The following is a 10,440-nucleotide window of genomic DNA, read 5'->3' as shown; positions in this document are numbered from 1 at the left end:
CACCAAGTAATTCGAACCAGGCTGGTTCGAATTACACAAAATGAATTCGAACCAGTCCGGTTCGAATTAGTGGTAGACAGTGCAGTATATATATGGTTCTAGACGTGAGTTGCTCTCATAGAGGGTGTAATATGGCTAGTGAGGAGAGTTTCGGGGTTTTGGTTCACCATAGAGGATCCATTAAGAGAAAAACTCGCTCCGGTGTGAAGTTCACAGATAAGGATCCTCTCTGTATCGTCGTGAAACCAACGACTAGCTATGATGATCTTGTTAGATCTGTGCTGATGAAACTCGGTCTGGAAGGTGCGAAGCGAGTGAAGAAGTTTTTCTATCGCATTCCAATCACTGTCTTGCAGGATACGGTGAAGTATGATTGCTTCACGATTGGTAGTGATGAGGACCTGCAAGTCATGTTTCTATGTCGGAGGCAGTTTCCCGAGGTTAGGACACCAGAGTTGTTGGCAAAGTTGGTTGATGTGGTATCCAGCTCAGGGGGTTCGAACCGGAATGCCACCACTGAAGCAGCGGCAGCCGGTTCGAGTTCCAGGCCGGCCGTTGCTTCTTCGTCTGTCCCTGTGTATGAGCCAGCGGTCGAACCAGTCGCCTCCCCGTCTTTTGCAGTTGATCTGAATGATGGAGTAGGCGACGTGGTAGGATCAGTTGATATTCTGCCGAACGCTTTACAGGGAGTTTCACCGGTTGGCGTCGGTGACGGAGTGTTGGGTGATGTAGAGGAGGACGACGTCGAGCCGGATATGATTGAGGATGACAGCGGCGACGAGGTTGGAGCGACTGAGGCTGCATTGGTAGTCGGTGGTTCTAGTTCTGGCACACAGCAGTATCCACCACATTTTTCCTCTTTGGACCTAGATGCCATGAGGCAAGAGGGTGTTTCAGGGCACTCTGTTGGATTCGGAGCTAGAGATGCTGAAGGGACTGCTGGTTTGACAGAGTTCCAGGTTGGTCAGCAGTTTCAGGATAAAGACGAGGCCCTGTTAAGTGTGAAGACTTACAGCATCCGGCGAGGGGTACAGTACAAGGTTGTGGAGTCTGATCATCGCCGTTATGTGGGCAAGTGTTCTGAGTTTGGGAATGGGTGCACATGGTTGATTCGACTGAGTCTGCGGAAGCGCAAGGGCATTTGGGAGGTCAAGCGGTACAATGGACCTCACACTTGTCTTGCGACCTCCATCTCGAGTGACCACAGGAGCTTGGATTATCATGTGATTTCCGCGTTCGTTATGCCAATGGTTAGGGCTGATGCATCCGTCAGCATCAAGGTGCTCCTAAATGCCACGGCAACACACTTCGGGTTTAGGCCGACTTACAGGAGGGTCTGGATGGCGAAGCAGAAGGCAATTGCCCTCGTATACGGTGACTGGGATGAGTCATACAACGAGCTCCCCAGGTGGGTTTTGGGAGTCCAGTTGACGATGCCCGGTACTGTTGCAATCCTACGGACGAGCCCCGTTCGAGTTAGTGGACAAGTAGACAAGTCTCAAGCTTTTTTCCACAGACTTTTCTGGACGTTTCCACCGCTCATCCAGGCATTTCGCCATTGCAAGCCTTTAGTTAGCATTGATGGGACCCATCTGTATGGGAAGTACGGGGGTACTTTGCTCATCGCGATTGCACAGGACGGAAACTCCAACATTCTACCCGTTGCATTCGCACTAGTAGAAGGTGAGAATGCAGAGTCTTGGTCATTCTTTCTCTCCCACCTTAGACAGCACGTGACACCGCAGCCCGGTCTTCTGGTTATATCGGACAGGCATAACGGCATAAAGGCGGCGCTTGAGGCTCCGGACGGAGGTTGGTTACCTCCATCTGCATACCGTGCATTCTGCATTCGACACGTAGCGGCTAATTTTGCCCTTACCTTCAAGGGCAAGGATGCACGTAGGCTTCTAGTGAATGCCGCATATGCCAAGACCGAGGTTGAGTTTGATTACTGGTTTGATATTCTTCGGTCTGAAGACCCGGCGATGTGTGAGTGGGCAAACCGGATTGATTATTCCTTATGGACTCAGCATCGTGACGAGGGACGGAGATTCGGTCACATGACGACGAATATCTCGGAGTGTGTGAACTCAATCCTAAAGGGTGTCAGAAACCTCCCTGTTTGCTCTTTGGTGAAGGCAACATATGGAAGGCTCGCGGAACTCTTTGTTCGCAAGGGTAGAGAGGCTGAGGCCCAGATGGGAACCGGACAGCAATTTAGTCAGTACTTGGTGAAGTGTATAGAGGCCAACTTGAAGAATTCGAGGTGCTTCACGGTGACTTTGTATGACCGGGATAACTCCGAGTTCACCGTAGCCGAGACCACTCCGACGGGCTCTTTCTCATTAGGTACCTACAGAGTATCGCTTGCATCCCGGACCTGTGACTGCGGGTACTTCCAGGCACTTCATTTCCCGTGCCAGCACGCACTTGCATGCTGCGCCTACTCACGGGTTACCTGGTCCTCTTATGTTCACAGCGTGTATCAGATTAGTTCAGTGTTCCGTGTGTACCAGATGGGATTCACACCGCCGATATCGGAGGGATTCTGGCCACCTTACGACGGGCCAACCGTGATCCTGGACCCTGCCAAGAGGCGTGCGAGAGAGGGTCGTCCGAGATCCACAAAGATACGGACGAACATGGACGAGGCAGATCCGAATCGGCCAAAGAGGTGTGGCCTTTGTCGCCAACCCGGACACACCCGCAGGAGTTGCCCACAGCTTGGAGGACCGTCTCACACGGGGGGGCAGTAGTAGCGATCTTGTTATTGTTAGTGTTCATTGATTTTATTTTTCCTGTTACTTGTTATTTAAGATGATTTGTGTTATCTGTTTATCCTTTTACCTTCTAGTAATGAAAAAGTTGCATCTGAATTTGAATATGGTTAGAAATCCCATGACTGCAAAAGTTGATAACTACAGTGTTATATGATTCAATGATAATACATAGTCACTAATCCACTAGGTAAATAACAGATTTTTAAGTACAATAAGATGAGGAAACAACAAGGAAAAATAGCTCTAAAGTAAATCATCTAAAATACATGAGTGAACCCTAACCTCCAAAATACATGAAAATGTAAATCATCTAAACAAGTGGGACCCTGTCCCACAACGACGGGGAACCCGTGGCCTCTGACCTCTGCGGATAAACGGCTCCTCATCCTCTATCTCATCTGCGTCTTCATGCGGGGCAGGCTGTGCGGGCGGCGTAAAATGGAGTGGTGCGGCAGACGGCCCGGCGACAGACTGTGATGCAGCGGTGTAAGCGGAATGTGGGGTACCTCTCAAAGCAAACTGGTCACCAACAGGTGTCGTAGCAGGCTCGTTCAGATCAACATCTAAGGGTGCCTGCGTGCCAGGGGTCTGAGGACGCCTCCTGCCCGGCTCGTCCTCCTGCATGATAGCCGAAATCTCCACTAGAAACCGTGGACTGCCGAAGTCCGCATCAAGCGTATCTGCCCCAAGGAAGTCCTGCCACTGTGATCCGGGAATAACCCTTGGAGTACCGTCCTGCTGAGGCTGGTCGTCGGTGGGTACTCCAACAAAGTAATGTCCAAAAGGACCGGACCCAAGTCCAGCGTCACTAGGCTCAGCCCCGTCACCCATCCCGGAGCCATACCACTCACCTCCGTGAACCCCATCCTGGGTACTACCACCAGCAACTGAAGCCGCCCCTGCACCATCCCCGCCCTCAGGCCCATGCTGATCATCGTCGTCGTCCCCAGGGTCAGGTGCAGCGGCATGAACCGCAGCACGCCCTCTACCTCTGCCAGGATGATGTCGTTGTCGACCCCTAGCGGGGCCGGCCTCGTCGCCAGCCTCCACAGCACGCTCAAGCCACCCCCAGTCACGCTGGCTGCGACGTGTGCCCACGCGTGCTCTCCTATCAACCCGCCTCCTATCCGGCACGTCATCAGGCCGATCCATCTCAGGTACTTGCCCAGCTCCCCGCTGTGTGGCCTCAACAGGAATAGCAACGGCTCTCGGATCACCCAACTGCGGATCCGGAGACAAAAACCTCTTCCCGTGCTGACTCCACCAATCCAAGAACTGATGCGACGGACCAGGGTCAGCAACAACATCGAATCTCAGCACGCTCTCCGTACGGTCGTCCCAATACTGATGCCACTTCTGCAAATGGGACGGGAACCATCGATCGCCGCCTCTGCCGTCCTTCGACATCAGAAAGTCGATGTTCAGGGCGGCCTGTGGACGGGGCTGCACCCCTCCAAACTGCGGAAGAATCCTGTCTACCTGATGCCACTCTATGACGGCAAAGTAGATAAGCGATGTAACAGACCGCCACAACACCATATGCCGAGGCTCCAAAACCTCGGGATGCACGATCTGAAGTACGTCAGGGCTACTGTACGGCATCCAGATAAACTGCACCCAGAACGATACAATGTCAGGGCAACTCGTGATCCTAACTCGTAAATCGTGGTTAAATAAAAAAACTTATTAAGTAACATACTGACCTCTCTATCCTGCAACCGGTCTATCCAGAGCCTCCACGTCTGAACTCTAGGACCCTTCTCGCTACTGGAAGGGATGTAACCTGACCACCTGCAACATGCACATGTGTTACCGCTACTTAAATGTGTGCTTAGGGTATCCAATACATTATGAATGAACACGCGGTTATGTGTAGTAAATTGAAATAGACAAAGATTAGTAAAGTACCTCGAGGCCAATGGCCAGCTGAACGTCTCAAATCCTGCAGGCCTAAACCGAGGAAATCGCCAGAAAATCCATGACTGAAGTAGCTGAAGTGGGCCCGCTAGCTTGATAACATTTCTGTTCGCCACACGGCACATGCACCGGTACAACCATGCCAGTGCTGCAGAACCCCAGCTGTAGGTCCCCATGTCCTCCAGCCTAGCTACAAACGGAAGCCATCTGATGTGAACCCGGTTGCCCGACTTGTCCGCAAAAAGCTGCGTGCCCAACAACATCATGATGTACGCACGGGCATAACGACGCACAGTATCCTCATCAGCTCCCTCCGGGCACTCACCAAACGTCTCCTGAAACCAGCTGCAGTTGACCGCGTACTTCTGAACCTGGCTAGGAGGAGGTACCACTCTAAACAACTCCTCGAACCAAACCCAGGCTGGACGGCCACCCTCGATGTATATATGGAACTCTGATAGGCAGCCGCTGACGTAACGCCCGTCCACTGGCAAACCCAGTTGGTATGCCACGTCCTGCAGTGTGATAGTGCACTCTCCGAACGGCATATGAAACGTGTGAGTCTCCGGACGCCATCGCTCAACAAACGCACTGACAAGGGCCTCGTCCAACCGGAACCATCTATCGTTCAGCCTTGCAAGATGGTAAAGACCAGCCATCTGCAGGTACGGAACGTATCTGTCATCCAGGACCATGCCCTGCTGCCGCCGCATGCTCCTGATGCATCGCTGAGGCTGCGGAAGAAATGAACCGCATTCTTAGAACCAGCTTAATTACCGGTGACAAACATAATCAACACGATAATTAATAAACCAAAAAATCTTACTATGTATAGCCGCTTAAAAATACCAAGAACGAGAACCATTTGCATAAGAAACTTAAATTAGAAACCACCATAGGCTACTGACATGAAAGATCTAACATTATAAAACCACAACTAAACCGCTTACATAAACCACTACTAGAAACCACTAACGTAAACCGTTAACGTAAACCGCTTACATAAACCACATACATAAACCAGTAACATAAACCACTAACATAAACCACTAAGATAAACCACTAAGATAAACCACCAACATAAACCACTAACAAAAACCACTAACGTAAACCGTTAACGTAAACCGCTTACATAAACCACATACATAAACCACTAACATAAACCACTAAGATAAACCACTAACATAAACCACCAACATAAACCGCTAACAAAAACCACAAACGTAAACCGTTAACGTAAACCGCTTACATAAACCACATACCTAAACCACTACGATAAACCACTAACATAAACCACTGAGATAAACCACTAAGATAAACCACCAACATAAATCACTAACAAAAACCACTAACATAAACCATTTACAGAAATCACTAACATAAACCACTAAAATAAACCACCAACTAAACCAATATCTTACTCGCATGCCAAACCACAAACTCACATGTACCGGTAAAACAAAGTTATTTTCGTACTAACCTCTTCGTTGATGACCCCAGCTATATGGGCGACTCCGTCCAAGCGATATAACCGCGCCGGATCGTCCCCCATGAGCAGAGTATTGCGTTCAGGTCTTTCGCGGAGAGAATCTGGGTCGTTTTCTCTGAGATTTGGTGGGGCAGGGGAAGGTGAGAATGGTTCGAATGAGGCTGATTCGAACTCCTTATATAGCCCATTCCCTAGTAATTCGAACCAGGGTGGTTCGAATTACTAACAACCTAGCTTAAGCGTAATTCAAACCAGGGTGGTTCGAATTACATGAAGAACTCATTTCCCCATAATTCGAACTGGAGTGGTTCGAATTACTTGCATAGGTAGTTCGAACCAGTCTGGTTCGATTTACATTCAATTTTTTCTTTGAAATTCGAACTGCTCTGGTTCGAATTATTTGAGGATGAAGTTCGAACTAGCCTGGTTCGAATTACATAAAAATATGATCTGGCTCATTGCTGTATCGATTTTCATTTTGGCTCATATAGGTAAATTTGGATTCATGTTGGCTTATTATAGTGTTTTGCCCAGAAATTTATCTATGGTCTCAAACAAGCTTTCCGTCAATAGTATCACAAGTTTCATCAAGTCACTACCTCATATGATTTTGAGGTAAATATCATAGATGAGTGTATACTGCAAGTTCAGTGGGAGTAAATACATCTTTTTAGTTTTATATGTTGATGACATTCTACTTATTGCCAGTAACGATATAGACTTGTTGCATGAAACTAAAAAATTTCTATCAAACAAATTCGAAATAAAAGATCTTGGTGATGCCTCTTTTGTATTAGGAATCGAGATACTAAGAGATCGCTCTCAAGGTATTCTTGGATTATCACAAAAGAATTATATCGAAAAGATTTTAAGTAGATATGGTATGGAAAGTTATAGACTAATGGACACACCCGTAGCTAAAGGAGACAAGTTCAGTCTCAAGCAGTGTCTTAAAAATGATCTTGAAAGGACAGCAATGCATGATAAACCTTATGCATCAGTACTAGAGAGCTTAATGTATGCTCAAGTCTGCACACGTCCTAATATATCATTTATAGTGGGAGTGTTGGGTAGATACTTGAGCAATCCGGACATGGATCATTGTATAGCTGTTAAACGCGTAATGCGTTATCTGAAGAGAACAAATGATTACATGCTTACTTATCGGAGTTCAGAAAATTTGGAAATCATTAAGTGCTCTGATTCCGATTTTGCGAGATGCCAAGATAATAGACGCTCTACTTCAGGCTGTATCTTCATTTTGGCTGGAGGAGCTATTGCATGGAAGTCTAACAAACAGACTCTTGTAGCTTCCTCAACAATGGAGGCAGAATACGTTACTTGCTTTGAGGCATCCAAACATGGCATATGGTTTCGAAACTTTGTCGCTGAGCTTCGTATAGTAGACATTAAAGATATTTTGTGATAACAAGTCACCAGTATTATACTCCAATAACAATAAGAGCTTGACAAAATCAAAGCATATAGACATCAAGTTCTTAGTTGTCAAGGAGAAAATTCAAGAAAAACAGATTTTCATAGAACATATAGAAACAAAATATATGCTAGCAGACCAATTAACCAAGAGATTGATCCCTAAAGTCTTTCATGAGCACACTGCTCGGATGGGTGTCAATATTTGTGATGCCTTGATTTAGTGGGAATTTATTTTATGCTATATGTCCTATGACAAATATTGAGTTATTTTTTCAGCAGAATTAAGTTGATAGTTTATTTCATGTTATGTGAAATGTTCATTTTACAATAGTTGTTTTGTGTTTGATCTCAATAAAGTTTTAAAGTTGGACTAGTTGGAAATAGACATGTATGAGATCACTTGTAATGTAATTTTCATATTACTCATCCAAATTTGATCTATGTCGTTAAGTATATTAGGATAGTGATTGTCGTAGTTTAGTCACGATATTTAATGTGATAAAAGTTGCGGTAATTCCATATCTAATGTATGAGACGGACCAGATTGTTAAAGTAATAAGGAAAATAGCATTCAGATGCAGGCATAAAGTTTATAAGATGTGATTATATCAAGAAAGAATATATGTAAGAGTCACAATTCAGCCGCCTAGGGATACAGAAGACTTTGATTGAGGAAGATTGAAAGAACCACAAGACTGAGACAATCCTTCCGTCTAATTTCTAATTTCTATTAGTAAAGATACGCTTCCGCATTATGATATATTTTTTGATGATTCAATATGGATGATCTAGGTTATTGAAATTAATTTATTCCAACACTAATTCGTAACGAATTAGAGCTCCATTTAAAAATTTGTCGCTACCTAACGGACGTTGCATGCAAGGAGTAAATTTCACTATTATGCCATTTTAACCTAATAATATATATAAAAAAAATGAATTCATATGAGAAATTTTTATAATTTCACAAAGTTTTCAATTACATATCAAAATCATGATTGTTCATAATTAAATCAAACTTGGTTTCTTCATTGGTAAGAATTTGAATATAATCAGAGTTTGCTATTACTTAAATAAGTGTATGTAACTAAGCATTGTTTAAAGAATCCCGCTAGGGAGACAATGGACTATTTGTACAATGTGTATAATGGGCTATTGAGTTACAAAATGAACATCCCCTATATTATCTAGAATAACCATTCGAGTACTAGTGATAATAGACATCTTCTCAAAAGCTTAAACTGATTTTGAGGTTCACCAAAGATTAAACTCTTGACCTTTCGGATCTAGCGTTCTAATACCATGTCATGATACCACTCATCCTAAAAACTTCAGCGGATGGAAAAAAGTAACACTAATGATTATATTTTTAATACTCCCTTAACTTCCATTGTACATATTGTATAAATATTCTATTAGCTCCTCATACTTTCCCTTGTTTAAATAACTGCATGAATAAATTAAAGGACAATATGCCAAAAAACGAATATTGTCAATACATATTTGAAGTGTCATAATTATAAACAAATTTACGAGGTCACCTCTAAGTTTTTGCCGTAACGTCAACATAAGAGTTTCTAGAGAACGCAAGAATGAGAGTGAATGGAAAACTAAACTGAATATCATTGAACGAGTAACGTGTTGCATGCGCTCATATTATACATGTATGTATGTGTATCAGTGTATATAACTATATATATATATCAACAACTAACTAATATAGACTCTAGCATAATTAACCAAGCAATAATCTTATTTTAACTAACTTTGCATAACAGCCACATGCACATATGTACTCTTTGACTGCGTTTAGAAAGGAGATTGAGAAATAAAAAATGAGATATAAAAATTAGGAGACAAAAATTAAATTAAATTTTTATATTATATTTGATATAAAATATATATAATTGAGTTATGTTTCAGTATCATATTTAGTTAAAGATAAATATAAAAATTTAAAAATAAATTTAAAATTTAAAAAATTAAATAAAAATATTTATTTAAAAAAATATATTATTAAAATTATAATTTTCGTCCTTACAAATTTTAATTTTATGTGTCCTTATTTTCTAAAAATACTGAATAGACTAAAATTTTGTATTTTAAAACTGAAATTTTAGTTTTTAATTTATATTTATCAAACACAATACTCAATTTTAAAAAACAAACGCAACCTTACATCTCGCTACAAATTCAGAATGGCTTTAAGGACGGCCCGAGTTTATTTTTAAACTTCTCAAACAATATAGATGATAAGAGTTTAGTTAGGATATTAGCTATTTGTTCTGTAGAAGGTATGTGAGTGACGCCATATTAAAGGAAACAATTATAAGAGGATATTTGTTTAAATTATTCAAATTCATAATATTTAACTAAATTTATTATCCAAATAATAATAAGAAGATAAAGGTGACTATGATCAAAATAAAGTAGTAGGGGGAAGAAATTGGCCGGCCGAGCCGGATTATTTTGGCTAAAGATTATTAAACAATGTATGGTATGCATATTTATTTATAGTATGTATTGTATCTCACTATTGCATGCTTTAATTATTAGGTGAATTCTATGATGCTTTTTATTATAATGTTTAAATTGTCTAATTTATTTTTAAAAATAAATAATAAAATATTTAAAATAAAAATAAAATATTTAAAATTTATTAAATATTATTTATTTATTTTTTTAATAAATTAAGCACAATATAATAGAGATCATAGCATTCACTTCATTATTGTCTTCTTATGTTTGGTTTTTACATGCTCTTAGCTATGCTTCCATGGAGATTCTTGTTGCACCTTGAAATTTCATCCACAGTCG

General features: G+C 42.4%; 3 protein-coding genes across 3 annotated transcripts; 2 read left to right on the top strand and 1 right to left on the bottom strand.

Moving 5' to 3' along the window:
- Positions 1–2,771, top strand: LOC107648574 (uncharacterized). Its single transcript, XM_088500802.1, has one exon. It carries the CDS (start codon positions 93–95, stop codon positions 2,754–2,756), a length of 2,664 nt encoding a protein of 887 aa, XP_088356928.1. The 5' UTR covers positions 1–92; the 3' UTR covers positions 2,757–2,771.
- A 315-nt stretch (positions 2,772–3,086) lies between these two features.
- Positions 3,087–5,410, bottom strand: LOC148575539 (serine/threonine-protein phosphatase 7 long form homolog). The gene is made up of 2 exons (XM_088500803.1): positions 4,484–5,410; positions 3,087–4,391 (listed from the first exon to the last, which is right to left on the bottom strand). The coding sequence occupies exons 1-2, from the start codon at positions 5,408–5,410 to the stop codon at positions 3,087–3,089; spliced, it is 2,232 nt and encodes a 743-aa protein (XP_088356929.1).
- Positions 5,411–7,087: 1,677 nt separating this feature from the next.
- On the top strand, positions 7,088–7,612 carry LOC148575538 (secreted RxLR effector protein 161-like). The gene is made up of 2 exons (XM_088502339.1): positions 7,088–7,213; positions 7,325–7,612. Exons 1-2 carry the CDS (start codon positions 7,088–7,090, stop codon positions 7,610–7,612), a joined length of 414 nt encoding a protein of 137 aa, XP_088358465.1.
- Positions 7,613–10,440: the final 2,828 nt, after the last annotated feature.

The sequence above is a fragment of the Arachis ipaensis genome, chromosome B1, assembly GCF_059453495.1.
Source record: "Arachis ipaensis isolate K30076 ecotype BB chromosome B1, ASM5945349v1, whole genome shotgun sequence".
Taxonomy (NCBI): Eukaryota; Viridiplantae; Streptophyta; class Magnoliopsida; order Fabales; family Fabaceae; genus Arachis; species Arachis ipaensis.
Note: the sequence above shows the minus strand (reverse complement) of the source record. Positions and strands in the feature narration are given on the sequence as shown.